Source organism: Serinus canaria, chromosome 1 (genome assembly GCF_022539315.1).
Source record: "Serinus canaria isolate serCan28SL12 chromosome 1, serCan2020, whole genome shotgun sequence".
Classification (NCBI taxonomy): domain Eukaryota; kingdom Metazoa; phylum Chordata; class Aves; order Passeriformes; family Fringillidae; genus Serinus; species Serinus canaria.
The window spans coordinates 39730744-39749291 of record NC_066313.1 but is presented as its reverse complement, the minus strand read 5'-3'; the positions used below and the strand labels follow the sequence as shown (position 1 = coordinate 39749291).

Here is an 18548-nt window from a genome sequence, read left to right as displayed (position 1 = left end):
AAGTCCTTCCTTTGCATTACTTGGGAACAAACTATACACAATACTTCTTTTCAGAAGAAATAAACTATCGAAATAATTGCTAGATGTTGTATTAGAAGATGGTTTCAGATGTATTGGGATGAACTGTTTTCTGAACAAATTTCTTTACATTTTCCTGGAATATAAAGGAAGATAACCTGGTCAGTTGGTGAATGTTGACAGGTCATAAGAAGGAGGGGTTTCAGATTAAAAAGAAATCAAGGTTTAAAATGTTCCTGCTTTCCTTTCACTGGAGGTCTTCAATTAACATTAATAATACCTGGACAACAAAAACAATTATTCCCTCTATTCTTTTTCCATGTTCTGTGAATAGAATGATAATATCTCTGTCTATTTTGTTGCCTTTTTCATTGCTTCACAAATATCATTTGTGTTCTCAAGTAGAATAAGGAGAGACTATATGACACAGATGTTAGAGAAATGAACTAATGATCCATTTTATGCAGCATCCCAGACCTGAAAAAATAAAATTTGGATACTGCAAAGACAAATTCCCTATAGTGTAGGTCCTTTGAGAATTACAGTGTTTGAAAGAATAATGCTGTGTCACCTTGGACAATTCTAAGTCTGTATTTTGCAGTGCAAGTCCAAAGATGAGTAACCACTTTAGGAAAATAAATTATGAAAAAAATATTGTAAAGTATATTCAATAACCCACAGCCTTTTGACATTTGACCTATTAATCAAACTGAATCTCCTAATTTTTGATGTTGCAGGTATCTATTTACTAAATTGCGTAGATAAAAGAAACCCTTACTAGATAGCAAAATGTTCATGCCAGTAAAAATAATTTTTGTAGGTTTGAAAGAGAAGCAGATGACTTTAGAATAAAATGCAATATGAAATTATTGTTTTATAGTTTAGCCACTGGTGTATTACGTAATGTCTGTAGAGAAAGATGGTTGCCATACGTGGGGCTGAGCAAACTGCTCCTAAGATACAGGTAAGGCAAACGAAAATTTCCCTGGGAAAATAAATAATATTATAGTTATTGCTGGGAAAAAAAAAGACAAGTTTTGACCAGTGATAGTGACTGGGAGGGCATGATGTGCCCTAATTGTGTGTGTGTTAAGGGTTTTGGTATTGAGCACAGCCGTGTGATTTGGTGTCCAACACATCTGTCAAAGACCTTGTGTAAGCTTCCCTTAATTTACCCCAGCCAGCTCCTGAGAGAGTACATGGCACAGGAAGGATGAACTGCCTTCCTCTGCAAGAAGTTCACCTATGGTCTGGAAATCATACTGGGTTTGTGATGAAGTGTTTACAGGAAGGGCAGAGGAGATGCACTGACAAGCCCTGTGTGTCTTGTAAATGCATGATCTAGGGAAAAATCAGTCATTCTGAATTAGCTGCCTATTACTTCATTCCTCAAACTCCATGATAACCCACAGCACTTCCTTCTGCTCACATACACCTGAAGAACTTCTCTTAGATCTGGGAACAGTTTAGCATGTCTTTAGCATGTGAAGTAATATCCTAAGGCATTTTGGAGAGAAAAGGCTGTGATCAAGTCTTACAAAACTGTAGTGAAGCAACATCCTGATGAGCCTGTCTTGTGTTTTTTAATTAGCTGGAGGCCACTGGATAATCATTTCCAATTAAGTCATGTGAGTCCAATTCCTTGAGAACATTGTGAGCATGAAAAAGTAATTTAATTTATTATCTGAAACCTAATCCCTGTCCATGTTCATGACTGCACATGCAAGCTTGGCCCATGTGCCATCCTCAGCAGTGACAGCTGGAGAAACTGCTGCCCAGAAGCCTCTTCCTCTGCTCCTCAGCAGAGCCCATCCCTCCCTGACACACTTCACTCAGATCACTTGCATTTAATTAGCAATTAAAGTTTTAAAGGTTTTACAATTCAACTTATCATGGACGAGGTAACATGAATTCATTTGAATACCTTAGCTAGATATTCCGCAATCCCTGTGCAGGCACATAGTGGTGAGCTGGAGGAAGCCACTGCTGGAAAGTGTCTTACTAACATATTAGTTAGGAATTTCATATCTGTGCTTTGTCCTGGCTCTGCATTCTTGAGATCACAAGTGGTTCTCTGTTAACTACTAGAATCATATGTCCAAGGTAAATTTTTCCATATAAATTAAATGGATTGTGAATTTAATACTTGTGATATTTATTAAAATGCATCTTTTTTTAAGTCAAAAACATTTTGAAGTTATGTTCTAAGGCAGTTTATTGTGTTAACTGTGGTATTTGATTACTTGAGCTAGTATTCAAAATAAGAATATTCTTTGGTATGCAGGAGTAAAAGAGATGTAAAAAGTAAATTACTTACTTTTAACTTAGCATTTCCACAAATGCACAATAACGGCAACTTCACCAGTCAGCATCTTTAAAGGAGTGGTTTGAGATGTTGACTAGCCTTTTTATTTACAAGAGTTTAAACTCAATAAATATTTTTCATCTTTTAGATGTACAATTAGTATACAATTCTTTTGGTTCTTATATTTGGCAATTGCCCTCTGCTTTGTGTCTTTTTGTCTTAGAACATCACTAAAACATTCAATTGTCAATTTTATTACAAAGCTGATAAATTACAACTTGTTTTTCTATGCTAGCATCTAAAGATCTCCCTATTCATCACATTGTTCAAAGACCTTCTTCTGCTAAGTGAAACCTTTGTGGGTGCAGGTTTCCTCTGAGCAGATGCGGCTCTAAGGTGGGTATGGCCACTTTATACATCAAAATATAGAAAGGATTGATTGCACAAATGATGTTGGTCTCCAGATAAAGAAGATAAGTAATGGAGGTAAAGTTTATGTTTGGTACTCCTGTTCCACTGGCAGCTACTTAAGGATCAATGTAGATCTCTATATAAAATGACTGCCAGTAGTTGATTACATAATTTTCAAATTATGACCATGACATATGAGAGCAGGATGGCAGACTGTTTCCTAGAGTGCTTCCTTACTCTTCTTCCTCAGGTCAGTTTTTGGACAGAGAACTCTGGCTTCTCAAGGTGGTGTCTTTTGTTTCATGATGGTGAGCTGGCTAAGTACCTAAGGGCTGCCAAGTCAAATTATAAAAGCTATCAGCTTTTTCCAGTCCACATCATCAAAAGAAATTCCAGAAAAGTTAGGAGATTCTTTACATGGCAAAGTTCCCTACCTCTTCCTAATATTTAGTTCAAAGCATTGCAGTGAAGTTAATATAACATTGGCATGTAATATAATAACAATATGGCTGATGGACTTAACAAAGCCAAGTGTTTAAGCAGTTTTGAAGAGATGAGATGACCAACCACACATCAGAAATCATCTTCTGTGGACTTGTCTTCTGCTCTACACAACCAAAATACTACAGTAAATCTTCTTGAGTCTAAAAACACATCACCCTAATTAACAACTAGAGACCTGGCAGCTTATTCATATCCTTTATACGAGAATAAGAATCACACAGGTCCTTGACCATAAAAGAATGTGCATAGGAGGAAAGAGAAGTGTAACATTTTACTGGCCATCCCCTTCAGAAGGAAAGGCAGGATCCTGCCCACATTTCAGGTACCTCAGTGGTTTGGTGTGACAGCCTGACTCTCAGGGGCCAGAACGGCAAAGAGGAAACAGTGAATTAATTGTGTATCACAACCACAGCGCTTCCTGTCACGCCCACTGCTCAGACCATGTCCATATTCAGAGTATGACCCCAATACTTTGCCACATATGAAATAAGGGTGCTACTATGTCCAACTTTCATATTCCAGTTTAGTTCCTGCAAACCCCAGAGTTCTTGGGCATTGGGTTCTGTCACACCTCTTATATACTGATGGATAATATAACACCAATGCAATCATTCTGTGACCTTGCCTTCTAAGCTACCAAGTCAGACATTGCTGAGAGGAAATGACATGCAGCTTAAGAAACTTGTTTATATACAAAATACAAATACGGAAGTGATTTCACCTTTGTTATTGCTAATACTCAAGGATACAGACATCAAAAATCTCTAAATTCCTGTGTAATTAAGATCAGCTCTTGAGTCTCCCCCTCCATGCCATCTCTTAGTTTGCTACGGAACTTGGACAAAATGCTTAGATGAAGTAGAAAAGTGACAGATATTATTAATATTAAAAGCTGTGAGTTAGAAAAGCAGGATGAAGAGATTCCACTGAAAAATGGAAGTATATGGAAATATGTAGAAGTATACAAGAAAAATCATTAAATTCAAGTCAATACCTTTTTCAGGCTCAGTTTTAATACTCTCAAAATACTGTCTTGTAGAAAGAGATTGAAAGTTTCATTTTCAGTAAATATTCTCTGGTTTTTCTGAGTCTTTTAATAGCAGACCTTCCTTTTTCCATGTCACAAATTTTCTGCTTGCCTACTTCCCCCAACCACTTACATGCTATGATCCAGCTGTTATTTATTAAAGACTGCCTCATAATGTAAAGGGCTTGTGTCTTTTTTCTATTCAGTTATTGTTCCTCAAGTCTCAGAATTTCTTTGTATAAATTTCATTTAAGTGAAAGAAACCAGCAGCTTCTTCCATGTCCAGGCATGTCCAAGACCTTTATAAAACATCCTGCTTCTTTGGCACAAGTAGGTTAAAGAGGGAGAGTTTAGAAACAGCATGAGTGAAGGGGAGGTGGAAAAGAAGACATCTACAAATCCTTCTAAAAAGTTTAGGAGATGAAATCATAGCGTGTGTGTGTATGTTGTTAGTTCAAGCTTCTTTTGACTTAATTTGCTGTTGTTTATAGGGTTAATGACAATTGTTTATACAACTGTGTTATGTATCCTCCCACTTCTTTCCATAAGTCAAAAGTGCCAAGCAGAACTGGAATGACACTTCTGGATGAAGTCTCAATAAAAAAAAAAAAAAAAAAAAAAAAAAGAAATGGCAAAATTTCCAGGTAGAAGTTTGACAAATCCTCTAAAAACCCTGGCACTTGGATTAGACCCTGCAGGATAATACAAATTGCCCTGCCAGAGGACAAAGAGTTCTGTGGTGGAAGAATATTAGCCTTGATGTTGGCAGGCTTTTGGCGAAATGCTCTGTTCTACTGCAGGGGTCGTCCTGGGAAAGCACCCACTCTTGTCCCTTAGTGGGTGGTTAGCTGCTGGCAATATGGGACAAATGAGTCTGAGTGCTGATGAGCTGAGGGAAGAAGTGAGCAGTATTCCTGGACCCATTCTGGCTGCACAAGCTGGCAAGTCACCCCTGACATCTACATGGTCTCCAACCCAGCAGAAGGACAACAGTGACTTCAGGGCAAAGGAGGGATCAGTTTCACAGGACTGGGATGGGAATAGCAGCATCTCTTTACCTATGGGACCAAGGCATGAAACAGGCAGCTGACCTGCTCCATGCCTTGTCACGTGTTAAGTGATTTTGGGCACCACTGAAGCAGAACTTCTCAACTAATTGACCTGTAGGTAAGGCAAGAGTGCCATGTGAGATATCAGCTCAGCTCACTCCATTCAAATTCGAGCTGTGTCTTTGCCAGTAAAACTTCACTGCAATTTTCAAACGCTTTAAACTTCTGATTAAAGCCACAATACAGCTCCTGTTTTTATCCTGCAATACTTAAACCCAGGACTGAATACCCACATTTGTTTGAACACTAAGACTGCTATCTTAGGGTTCAGCGTAAGAAGGCAAGTCATCTCTTGGATCCATGTGTAAATATCACACTTGCTCACACATCTCAGAGCCATGCAGACTTCTCAGCAGTGAATTTGCATTACTTGTGCTGCCAAACCCAAGGCAAGATACAGCTCTTCTTCCCGACACTCACCAGCCACTCCATAAATGTCAGCTTGAGCATGCAGGCAACAGGATCTGGAAGGGGAAACCAACAGCTGGAGATGCAACATGTCTATCGGCAGCCATGCAAAAGTCACAGAGAAAGATGATCTTCCTAAACATCCAAAAAGGCTCCCTGAAATGTTTGCCAACTGGGTGTGCTGCATCTCATGCTCTGACTGGTTCGCCCCTGGACACAGCAAACAGGGTGTTTACAAAACATTCTGCTGACAGCCGAGGATAAGTGCCATATGCAAGCTGTGGCTGCCAGGCACAGAGATACACACAGGACTTAAATTGTTCCTGCTCTGTGTCTGGAGTTCTATGTGGAAATGCAAACATCATACCCAAAAATTGCAGCTTGGGATGCTCTTCCACAACCAGCAGAGAGAAACCCTCTCTCCCCTAGCTTCTCAGCCTTCCTGGCTGCCTTTCTGCACCACTGTTCCCATCCATGATATCCTACCCCTCCTTCATGGAGACTCTTCTCACCCCTTAGAGTGATAGTGCATTTGCTAACTTCAATATCAAACTATTTTTAGTGGGACGGGGGTTATTTTTCTGGGTTGTTTCCTGTAGCTTCAGCCCTCTGAATTGGTTTATTGAGGACACACTTGGTATCAGATGGGCACAGGTAAACAGCAAGAGCACTGGCCAGGCTGGGAGGAGCAGGAGGACCCAGTTACAACAAAACTGGGCTATTGGCAAAGCCGGGCTCATCCTACTTCAGCTTTAGACATAAACATTTGTACCACTTCACTAAGTGGTTTAGGAACCTGGGCTCTGACCTGGGTCACACACAATGTGACCTGACTCCAGCCAGGCTGTTCAACTCCAGTTTCCTTTGGAAGGAGGCCATGCCCTTCCCCAGGCCGCTTTGCAGACTGCAGAGCTCAGCTGCTGTGGTGCTAGGGTTGTTTTCATGAAGTCTCCAATATGTTTTTTCTCACTGGAGAAGTGGTTCCTTTTCTCTTATTTTTCTCCTGTTCAAAGAGAAGTGGACTATTTTTAGCTCATGTTTCTTCTTTTGAACTTGCATGTGGGTATTAAGTCAACACAGGAGAATTCTGTTTCCAAAGATGGATGTCTCAGAAATGATGGCCAATAGTCACCGAGTGTCAGTCACCAAGAGACAGTGGTTCTGCAATCCCCCCACAGGGTGCAGTGCACCAGGTACAGAAAAGGGCAGAGGAACTGAATGTAGGACTTCTGGCAAAATGGGAAGCGTGGAAAGTATGGCACAAATACTCATCACCTTCCATCTGATGTTGGAGAAGTTTATTAAAAGGTTCTGCTGAAGACCCTTTATCCCAAAGCTGCCTGTAGTTCTGTAGGGAGATTTCTGCCATTTCTTCTTTCGTTGTGAAACTACCCTTGGCTAATAGGCCATGTAGACCAGGATATATTGTCTGGGGTACTCTCCTGAGACTTCTACTTTGTGGTGTGAGGGAGAAAGGGGATGAGGCCATAGATCCATGGTTACATGAACCAGATAGCAGCACAAATAATGGTTCTGTAACAATGCTGGGATGTCAAGTCCGAGAAAAAAAAAATGAGTTTTTTGTATAATTGGCTATGTCACAAAAATTATCAGGTACAAGATGGGCTAAAGGAAGGGTTTTTTCCCTGGCATGTTGAGGTCCTGAATGCAAGCCACTTCGAGAAAACTGAAGGCAGTTTCTGGAGGTCCCTTCTCAAGCACTGTGAAGAATTACAGATTTTTGACCCTCACAAAGAGCCAGGTCACTCCAGCACCTCTGAAAAACGGGGTAGTTTTTGACCAGACCAATTTAGGAATGAAGAAAAAAACAACATACTGTCCAATAATATGATTGCGAAATCAGGGGGTTTTGGGCAAGGTAAACTGTCATGCGTTTCCTTGCTTCTAAACCCAAATTTGTTTTCTGCGTTTGTGTGGAAAATCAGAGGATGTTATAGGCTGAGTCATGCCATTATTGACTTTAGCAAGCACAGCACTGATATAAATAGTGAAACACTGGTGCGTCCTAGACAGAGGACAAAGAAATTGAGAGATCTTCTAGCAAGGGCTGGTAGGACAGGGAGACAAAGATGAAGACAAAGATCCTTCTTTTCCTTGAGTTATTATATTTTATATGCTCCTCTGCTTTTCCAGTGGCTCCAGAAAAAGAAAAAGAAGATATGCAATTTGCCAAGGTAAGGACTATGGACAGAACTGAGAAAATGAACATAGTGATGCATTAGCAATGTAGAGTATTTTATTTTATCAGATCTCTGCACTTGTAAAGAAAATTTTATATGCTAAACTGTTGCTTTTTCTTCCCTATCAGAAATATCTTGAAAACTTCTATGATTTTAAAGAAGAGAAACACTCTCTGTTTAAAGCAAAGGACCTCAACCACATGGCTGACAAAATACGAGAGATGCAGTCATTCTTTGGGCTAGAGGTGACTGGGGAGCTGAATCAGAAGACACTGGAGATGATGAAGCAGCCTAGATGTGGAATACCAGACATCCGTTCCTACAGCGCCTTCCCACACAGCCCCACGTGGACGAAAGAAGATGTGACATATCGGTAACATACATTAGAGCAGGTTTTTCTCCACACCTCTGGGAAGCTTTGGGAATGCCAGCCAGAAGTAATGTAAACAGGTTCTTTACTGTTTATTTCTGTATTTCTCCATATAAAAGCTCCATTCAGGATGAAAGGGACAGGAATGTGGGAACTCTTCAGGCTACCAAATAGCGATGCAAATACCAAAATAGGAGTTTACAGTACTTAGCTAATAGCCTACTGAATAATATACTCAGTGGATAGAAGGAATACAGCTGAGCATAAACGTTAGGGTTTCTGAAAGGTATAAAAGAAAACTGAAATCTTTATCTTTTATGTAAGCAAATATTTTGAAAATAAACTGCTTGAGACACATAAATAATTGTAACAACAGATTAAAATATTTGACCTTGATACCATGTGTCCCAATCACATGTGATCTGGTTGCTTTAAATTCCTTTTGTCTTTAATTCACAGGATTCTGAACTACACTCCAGACATGCTGCAAGCTGATGTGGACGAGGCAATTGCAAGAGCCTTCCAGCTCTGGAGCAGCGTCACCCCTCTGAGGTTCACCAGGATCTATGGAGGTCAAGCAGATATAATGATTTCCTTTGCAGCTGGATGTAAGGAAACTCTGTTTTCAGGAAATCCTAGTACTTGTCCCTTTTTCTTAGCAAGATAATGAAAAGCATCCCTTTTTTCCCCCCTTATTTTTAGTTCATGGTGACTTCTATTCCTTCGATGGTCCAGGAGGAACTCTGGCTCATGCCTACGCCCCTGGCAGTGGGATAGGAGGAGATGCCCATTTTGATGAAGATGAAAACTGGACCAAATTTACAACCTATGGTGGTAGGCAAACTTAAATATTGTGTTGACTGTTATTTTATTAGAAAGTGTTATCTTGAAGATGCTGTAAATTCCCATATCCCATGGCAGTTGTTCCAGTATTTACTGAGATTTAAAATATCAGCAAAATTTAGTAAAACAGTTCTGCATATTTTGATCTGGGATGTAACCACAACAGTCCCTTGAAGTTAATGCAGACTGCAGTTACAGCTCCAGTGAAGAAAATTAAGTTTGCATAGCAATGTTGGGTAATTGTGACTTCAAAAGACAAGGAATTTTCACCCTCAGATAATGACCTTAAAAGTAACAATATAACATCTCACATTTGTTTGTTTGCTTCAGTTTGGGTTTTTTTCTGATTTAAAGTCATGTCTAACTTCTAGAAAGGAAAAAACATCTTGAATTTATTGGTGAATAAAATTTAATACAGCAGTGAATTATTGTTTCCAGCAATGTCCAGGGATTATGTTACACGTTACTGGTTTTGTGAGGTAGTTACCAGGAAAATTCCATGTCATTTACTATTCCCAAAATCTGATCAGGTGACTAAAACCTTCTCACCTGCTTTTAAATTGTTATTAATATTAAAGAAACTTTGATTCTTTGTTGGAAAATTTCTGCAGCATGGGAAAAAACTGTTCCCAGAGTGGTTTTCCAGTGAGAAATCAATGGCTATGATTTAAAACTCATTTCTTCTCCTGGAAGCCAGAGAGCTCTTACTTGGGCATAGTTAGATTTTGCCATTTTTTTAAGACTGTGAATGATTTATCTCAATGAGAGAAAATCACCTGTATCCTGCTGTCAAGTAAAAAATTTATTTGGTGTTTGTTCTTTGTGTGGATCTTTTGTAGGATACAACTTATTTCTTGTTGCTGCTCATGAGCTGGGCCACTCACTAGGTCTCAGTCATTCCAATGTTTTTGGTGCTTTGATGTATCCTGTATATATGGCTGTGGATACGAGGAACTACCAACTTCATCAGGATGACATTAATGGCATTCAAGCCCTCTATGGTAAGCAAGAAGCATCATTTTCTTGTGAATGATGGATAACAATTTATAATTAATTTTACCCAACAGATAAAATGTACTGAACTTCCTACTAGAAGAAAAATACTGTTATTATTTTTGGGCCAGTCTCTTGGGGTTTTTGTGGCTAACAGTCTACACTGAAAAATGGAATCTGTAGACCGTATTCATTCTGGTTAGTCAAAAGATCCAAGAGCCTTTTCCCAATGATACCAGAGGAACAGCCCACATCTGTAGCATGAAACCTTCTTATCTTCCACAGAAGGGTGCTTATGTGCACAGCTGCCCATACACTTGGCTTCACATGGTACAGCCTGAAATTCTGTGACATGAACTGCTCTGATCCACCTTCCAATTCCACACTTATTTATTTTCCAAAGGATCCCCAAAGGAATCTCCTGCACTTCCAACAGAAGCTTTTCCCCCGCAAGAACCAACGGAAATGGTACCTGCAGAAGCACCAACTCCAATGTTTCCCAGGGAAGAACCAACAGAAACGACACCCTCCAAGCCACCCCAAAGACCAGATGACTGTGACCCTCATCTGACTTTTGATGCTGTCACTACTCTCCGTGGGGAAACACTGTTCTTCAAAGATGGGTAAGCGCTTTTATTTCCAGCAACATCTTTTCGTGAGACTCACAAAGGCAATGTATAAAGTTCAGTTCAAGGAATTTATCCTCCCTTGGTTATAAAGGAAAATATTTCTTTCTGTAAGTGTTAAGGCAGCTTTGAAAAATTTTACTTGCACACCTGTGCTGGGTGAGTAACATGGTTTACTAACAAATGAGTACAATGTTTTAATCCATCATACATCATTGTCCATGTCTGTTAAAATTGTGCAAGGCTGAATAATTCCAGTGCCACTCCTCAGCCTGCAGTTGCTTTGCATGCAGCAGTGTCCTCCTCACACCGTCCTGTGTGTGGGCCAGGGAGCTGTGGAAAACATCACTGGTGATTTTTAGTGTCACTCTGACCTAGGATTTTGCACTAGACCAGGAATGTCTACAGAGAGTCCCTGCTGTTACAGGGTGGCCTTGTTTCAGGCATGGTCTGGCACTCACTGTAGTGAGTTGCAGGCTGGGCACATCCAGCCTGACGAGAGCAACAGCAGGTCAGGGTCAGGGCTTCATCCCCTTCTTGGCTTGGTAGTTGTGTTTTGATTGAACAAGCTTCCTTTGATGATGTGGGTCTTATTTTCCTTCTAAAACATATGAAGAATTGTAGCTTAATAGTTTTCAAGGAGGAGAGGGAAAGAGCAAATCACCCTTAAATCACACTTAAAACTGGTTTTTAACATGTTTCTCAAGAATTTTTATTTAACCTTTGCAACCAAATTGAAATTACCTGTGTCTAACTACGTGGGTCATGGTGAAGAGAAAGCTGCAATTGTCAGCACTGCCACAGATATTCCAAGTTGTCCTGGACAAACCATTATGGTGCAAATGCAGAAGTCCACAGGGCCACCAGCTGTAGGTGACCCTGGTTGAGCCAAGGGGTTGGACAAGATGAGCTTCAGAGGTTCCTTCCAACCTCAACCATTCTGTGAACTCGTAACAACCTGTAGCAAAGGGCACAGGTCTATGGGGAGCAGGGCAGAGTGAAGGACTTCATCCCAAAAGAGGAAATCTCTGTCTCATGGGGAACACTGGTTCCAGCACCCAGACTGGAAATCCAGTAGGATTTCAAGTACATTTCTGGGCCCTTGATCTCCTAATGAAGTACAGACAATGAAGCACTGCTGGTTTTGTTTCCAACAGCTTTGTCTGGCGCAAAAGTCCATATTTCTCAGAAATTGAGCACGACACCATCTTCTCCTTCTGGCCATCACTGATAGCTGGCTTTGATGCTGCATATGAGGTTGACAAGAAGGATCGAGTGCTATTTTTTAAAGGTACTTCTCTTACATTTTCATGATTTTTTAATGCATATGTGAAGTTATAGCAATACCACTAATGTTATTTAATCAGAATGGAAGGTATATTATGCTAATATTCATATTAACTCTAATACTAGTGCTACCACTAATGGAGGGCATTCTTAATATTTAAATCCATTTAAATTTTGCAAACTATGTTACTGGCAGTAACTAATGTTGCTTCACAATGGTTCTACATAGACTTCCTTTGGCCAGTGAGAGCAAAGATCATAGCTGATACAAAATTTATTGCTACATTACATTATCTAAATACATTTTTATTGACCTAAAAACACACCTAAAAATATATTGACTTTTAATTATTGAGTATATAATAATCTTAATGACTATAAAAAAATAGAAAATCCAGCAGCTGTGAGGTATTCAAACTTCTGTGAGCCCTAAGTGGGTAATGTTTTCAGCAGGACATCTGCGCTGTTTGGTGGCATTTAATACACAGAAAGCCCTGGGGCTTTGGCAAGAAGGAGATCAGACTCCTCAAGAATCCTTACAACTTTTTCTGCTTTCAACCCTGTAGATGGCCAGTACTGGGCTGTCAGTGGCTACAGAATAGAGCCAGGGTTCCCCAAGCCCATTCAGAACCTGGGCTTCCCCAGCAGCGTCAGGAAAATCGATGCAGCCGTTCATGACCAAAGTACCAAGAGAACCTATTTCTTTGTGGGCAACAAGTACTGGAGGTAAGGTTCTTCTCTCTTCTGTACAGGAGACAATCAAAACAGCTTTTTGAATCAAGTGAGGTGAGTATTTCTATAGGATGTTCATGTCCTCTTTTTGTCAGCCTTCTCAGCTGATTCAAGCTGAAACTCAGGTGTTTTATAAAACAAAGTCTGTTACACCTGAGTGTTCACTTACTCTTATCAGGCTGTAATTAAGGGGCAAATGAATTTTGTTTATTCACTAAGAAGCAGCGTAAGCTAGTATAAAAATACAATGTATTATAATAAGTATAAAAATATAAATTGAGTGGACTTTGTCATCATGCCAGGTATTCATTCAGTAGTTACTAAGTAGCAGAAGTGCTCTGCGAAATTTATAAATGACAAATCAAGAAAGTTATAGAAAGAGATTAAAATATTTACTTCCTAAGAAACAGTTTGGCTAAGTGGTAATCAGCCTAATGATTAGTCTGTAATACTATCTTGAAAGGGTGTTATTACACCTGAAGTTTGCATTTCTCTTATGGGGTCACTGCATAGATTGTGTGCTGTAAAATTAAAGAATTATGTTTGATTAATTATTTAAGATTACTACTCACTATAAGCCCCGTTCAGCCTTATTGTCAGTCTCAGGGAATGAAAGTAAATGTTCTAATCTGATATTCTGAAAAAAGACTTACCTTGGGTACTAAAGATGTAAATATTCACACAGCCAGGACTTATATTAATCCTGGTCATAGATTTGCAGGTGATGGATTTTCAGCTGACAGTAAGCACATTTTGTAAAAAATCCATCTGGTTTCAACTTTGAATGTCACATGCTTATTTTCTTATCTCCATGCACTTTCTTTATTTAGTTTCAATGAAAATAACCAATCAATGGAAAGAGGCTATCCAAGAAAAATAGCTGCTGACTTCCAAGGGATTGGCCATCCAATTGATGCTGCCCTTCAGAAAAATGGTAAATAAATTAAAATGTAATTTTAAAAAACCCAAATATCACCTGCCGAAAGCAAAAAAAAAAAAGTTTCAATGCATATATTAAATTTCTGGTATGATTTTTTAAGTCACACAAGAAAATAGTAAGCATATAACAATAGCTATACAAAAATGAAATATTAATTTTTTCAATATTTTTTCCTTCCAATTCTAGGATATTTCTACTTTTTCCATGGATCGAACCAGTATGAGGTTGACATCAAGAGGAAGAAACTCATCCGTATAATGAAAAGCAACAGCTGGTTTAATTGCTAGAAATGTTAAGTGATGGTACAGATATTTGTACCAGAAAGAGCTTTTCATGTTTCTTGATTTTAAACAGTGTTATTCAGCCATTCCTGTGCACCTGAGTCTGAAATGGCCTTTGGCAATTCTAATTTAAAACCTTTAAAATGTAAAACCTAATGTACAGTTTTAATTTATTTTAGCTCTCCAACTATTTATTAATCAAGTTGTTTTTGAGAAATAAAGTATTTTGCTTGAGTTCAGCGGTTCTTGTGTCCTGATTCAGTCCACTGGAGACAAGGCATCTGACCAACCACACACAAGCTGAATGGCACCAGGTTCCATCAGCATTTTCAGCAGAGCTCAGTGCCTGTGGGAGGAAAGTTAAAAAGAAGTGGAAGGGCAGCTCTGGCAGGCAATTAGAAATTGCCCAGGTGACAAAGGGGGGAAACAAGGTGCTCAGGTACAATGTGGGGGAGGCATAAAAGGTAAGAGGAGATCCTACACAAGAGTGTGTGAAGGGAGAGACTGGAGTCTGCGGCATGCCATGAGCCTTGGCACAGGGACAAAGGGATCAAGGCAGGGTGGGGACAGGTGGATGGGAACATGGGCTGAGAGGACCAGTGCACCAGTGCCACTGGGGGTGGTTTTAATGGACAGAGTCATTGGTACAGCAGGATATGAACAACCAGAAAGAAGGGTAAGTGTCCAGTTTGGGGATGGAAGTAGCATGCAGGCAGGGTGGGAAGTGATGGAGATATGATCACAGGGTCACAGGTAGTCAGTGGATTAGCCCTCCTGAGCTGTAACCATGTGCCATGGAAATGGAGACAGGGCTGGCAGTCCACCTCACAATGCTTGACAGCAAACCAGAAACAAGAATCATTTTCCAGGCACACAAGCCAAAATAATAAGGAAAAAACCTAAAGATTTTTATGTAACTACCACAGATGAATACTCCAGAGGATGAGTGGTGAGACACACCTGCTTCCTCCTTGTTTGGGTCCTGCTTACAGGGCAATAGCTCAATTATTTTAAACACTCCTTGGGCTTTAAGAGAGCTTGGCTGTAGTCCATCCTCTCTGTGAAGGGATTTGATCCCATCTCTTACAACACTGATATGATGATGTGATTGTGCAAGGAAGTCAATTGGCTATTAATCTTTCTCCTACAAAATTGGCAAAGGCAGAAAGAGAGGCTGGGAACATCTGACAAGGACAGTATTCCAATTGCCACAGCTCAAACCCCATTAGGCAGAGGCAAAATTTGCTCCTGCCCTGCACAGGGCAGTTGTCTCAGACATCTGATCAAAGACATACTACCACCTGTCCCCCATCCATGTGGGCCAGTGAAGCCATGTGTGTCCCAGGGCACCCACAGACCCACTGTGCTCACAGACAAGATCAAAGAAAGGCAGGAGAAATGATGCTGGGCTGGAGGGACCTTTGAGCAACTTGGTCTAGTGGAAGGTGTCCCAGCCTGTCACAGGTGGGCTGGAACGAGATTATCCTTAAAGTCCTTTCTGCCCTAAAAATTCTATAATTTTATGATCTTGGAATATCTCATCTCTGGCATGTCACCCCATGCATGTTTTGTGCCATGCTAGATATGCTCTAAGTACTTCTAAAGCCAGGTTTAAAACCAACCTACATTAATAATCAGTCCATGACTTAAAAGTTGCTTTTAACAACTATTAACAACAGTCCCTACTGTTGTGTCGAGCAGGGACACAAGAGTTCAGCATTGCCACAAGGGCAGCAGATCACCATGGCAGAGTCAGGGACTGAAAAGTGGCTGAGCTCACCTGGCAGCAGTCCAGGCAGGGCAGAGACACAGGAAAACTGGTGTTGCCCCAACATCTCCCAGTGTCTTTCCCAACAGCTCTTGCTCTGTACATAGCCTATCCTGAACAAACTTCATTCCAAGGACTTTAGATGCCTCCAGGCTTAGGCAGGGTGCTTGTGAGTTCATTTTGTGCATAATTAACGGGCTTAATTCCTTTTGTTTATAAAAACGCCTCCATACTTTGATATCCTAAATAGATGCCTTCTTGTATGTGAAGGCTACCTTCAGAAATCAGGCCTTTAGGCTCTGGTTGCTGTCTGAGACTTGAAAGTCGTTTGGGAGGAACCAAAAGAAACATTTCAGCAGCAGTAAAGCAGAACATTGTTGGTGTTTACACTGACTCACATTAGATTAAAGTATTTCTCCTGCATAAGGTTAGTAATGACATCCAGGAAACAGCAAAATTAAAATACTCCCTCCACCTTTGAGTATTAAGTGGCTTAAACTCACAATATCTGAAAAATGAGTGATATTTACTTAGCTGTGAAGAAAAATGTAGCCCGGAGCAGAAACGGATGAACACATGCCATGGGTTTCACGTAGACAAGGGGACTAGTGAGATGTGTCAGTCATGGAATTTCTGTCTGTATTTTTGCTTTGCTAATGTCTTAAACTTTGAAATGAAACAGCACTACTTTCAATTTGGGAAAAGCCATGAAATTCCTGGTAAATGGAAGATGTAGCTCAGATGATGTTGGAAACATCGGAAGCAGGAAAGCTGGAGCAGGGAAAAAGAGAATATTTCTTGTAACCATGATTTTGTCATAACTCATAAATTATTGCTAGAATTAAAGACCTCTTGGGTGCCAGCAGGGGAAATTTATCCACAAACGTAATTTCAAGTACTTGTCCTGTATGAATAGGAACTTTGCTTGGAATCCAAGAGCAGGCATGCAAATTAGAGTCCCAAAATACAACCTGTTACATCTAAAATTCTTGATTGCGACAACAGTTGACCTAGACCAAACCTCTTGCACATGAAATCTCAAAAATCCCTGAATGACTTCACTGACAGAGAGCGAGGGTGACCCATGTGCAAGTTGACTGGAACTGGAGCACTGAATGCTGCCAGGGAATCAGCATTGCCATGCTGGGGACCCACAACTGTTATATAAAAGCCAGAAGTAGGTCACACTTTGTCAGCAATAAGAGATTTTTGAGGCCAGGTTTGTGCTGCCAGGTCTGAGGGTTTGCAGCACAGCCAGGAAGGAGGTGCCAAAGGCACTGTGTTAGGCAATGCTGGTGGCAGCTCAGGCTGAAGCTGCAGTTTTACAGCTCAGAAGCTTCCCCTGCACAGACCTGCTCTCCCAGGGCTTGGCCAGGAGTCCTACACTGCTACCAGAGTTCAGCCTGGCCAGGACACTGAGGGTACACAAGGCAGCAGAGAGGAGCCATTTCAAGCTCTGAGTAATTAAGCCCTTGTCTTTGCACAACAACACAACTTAGTTTCATCTTATTGAGGCTCTATGAGAGGATATTTTCTTTTGTCTATACTACATTGTTAGTTTTAAGATATATAAACTGTGAATTAGCAGTAACTTTTCTGTTAAGGTTAATAATAATAACAACAAACATATTGTGTTATATGTCTTAGGATGGGACCATGGGAATGCATCCACGGCAGAAGATTAAGTCCAGAAGAGGGAGGGCAATCCTAGGAGCTTATCCAGACAATTTTACAGGTTGTATAAAGGAGAGCATAGTAATTTTCACACTGACTTCTTTAAGTTAAAACCAGAGACTGACATCATATATTGTGCTACTTCTAGGTAAAGTCACCTCAAAGAGGTGACAGACATCAAAGAAAGTCTTTGTGATTATGGAATTTTCTTTATACAGCATATTCTAGGTGATTGATCTCTTGAGAGAAATAAGGAATAGTATCCAGAAAAGTGAGAAAGAGGGCTGACAGAGTAGCAGAAGCTTGGGAAAGCTGATAATCAGAAAACTATATAAATTTCATTCATACCTTCCTAGAGGGTTTTGCTGCCTTTTAGTAGCCCTCTCATTAGAGAGAAAGATGAGTGATGAAAATTTAATTACTACAGGCTGGAAAGTTACTTCTTCCTTCTAGTACACATGGAGACAGTGAGGGAGGAGAAAAAAGAGTTGTAAGGCTGTAGGGGGCTGTAAGTTCCAGAAGCTATTTCTGCAGAGAAGTACTGTCAGTGTGTAAGCTGCACAGGAGAGCTCTGCACCAAGTTTTGGATTCATCTCACCCACTCTGGTACACCTCACATATCTGTGTGAGTGGAGTCATTACCAAAAGTTCCCTCTGGGGATTTTTTCCCCTTGACTCAGCTGGTCTGTTTCTGGGTCATTCCCTGAGCCTGTCCATCTCCTTCCAGGACTAGGCAGGGGTTCTCTCCCTAATGGAAATGCCTGGGGTAGATGTCTGCTCCTAGGGTAGGAATCCAGTCCTCAGTGACCAGATAACCCTTGTGGAGTCCCACCAGCCTTGTCTTGCTGCTTCAGCTGCCCAGACCCAGCCATCCCTCAACTCCTGCCTGTGGATGGCCACAGGCATGCTGTGCTCTGGGGATCCTTCTGGTACCAACACAGTGCTCTTCAGCAGGAAATAATTCCAGCAAACACCTCAAGTGTATGATACATTTATAAACTCTCCTTTCACATCTCTATTATCCCAGCAGCTCTGTGGGAGGGAGTTTATC

At 40.5% G+C, this 18548-nt stretch overlaps 1 protein-coding gene across 1 annotated transcript; it reads left to right on the top strand.

Annotated features, from left to right (window-relative positions):
* The first annotated feature begins 7853 nt into the window (after positions 1 to 7853).
* LOC103827285 (stromelysin-1-like) lies at positions 7854 to 14238 on the top strand. Its single transcript, XM_009102782.4, has 10 exons — positions 7854 to 7977; positions 8112 to 8356; positions 8813 to 8961; positions 9056 to 9187; positions 10036 to 10197; positions 10593 to 10812; positions 11973 to 12106; positions 12669 to 12828; positions 13665 to 13768; positions 13961 to 14238. Exons 1-10 carry the CDS (start codon positions 7873 to 7875, stop codon positions 14059 to 14061), a joined length of 1512 nt encoding a protein of 503 aa, XP_009101030.3. The 5' UTR covers positions 7854 to 7872; the 3' UTR covers positions 14062 to 14238.
* Positions 14239 to 18548: the final 4310 nt, after the last annotated feature.

Coding starts and splice junctions, on each gene's coding strand:
- LOC103827285 (XM_009102782.4), top strand. CDS start 7,873: ATGAAGACAAAGATCCTTCTTTTCCTTGAGTTATTATATTTTATATGC. Junction 7,978..8,111: donor AAGATATGCAATTTGCCAAG/GTAAGGACTATG, acceptor CTTCCCTATCAG/AAATATCTTGAAAACTTCTA. Junction 8,357..8,812: donor AAAGAAGATGTGACATATCG/GTAACATACATT, acceptor TTTAATTCACAG/GATTCTGAACTACACTCCAG.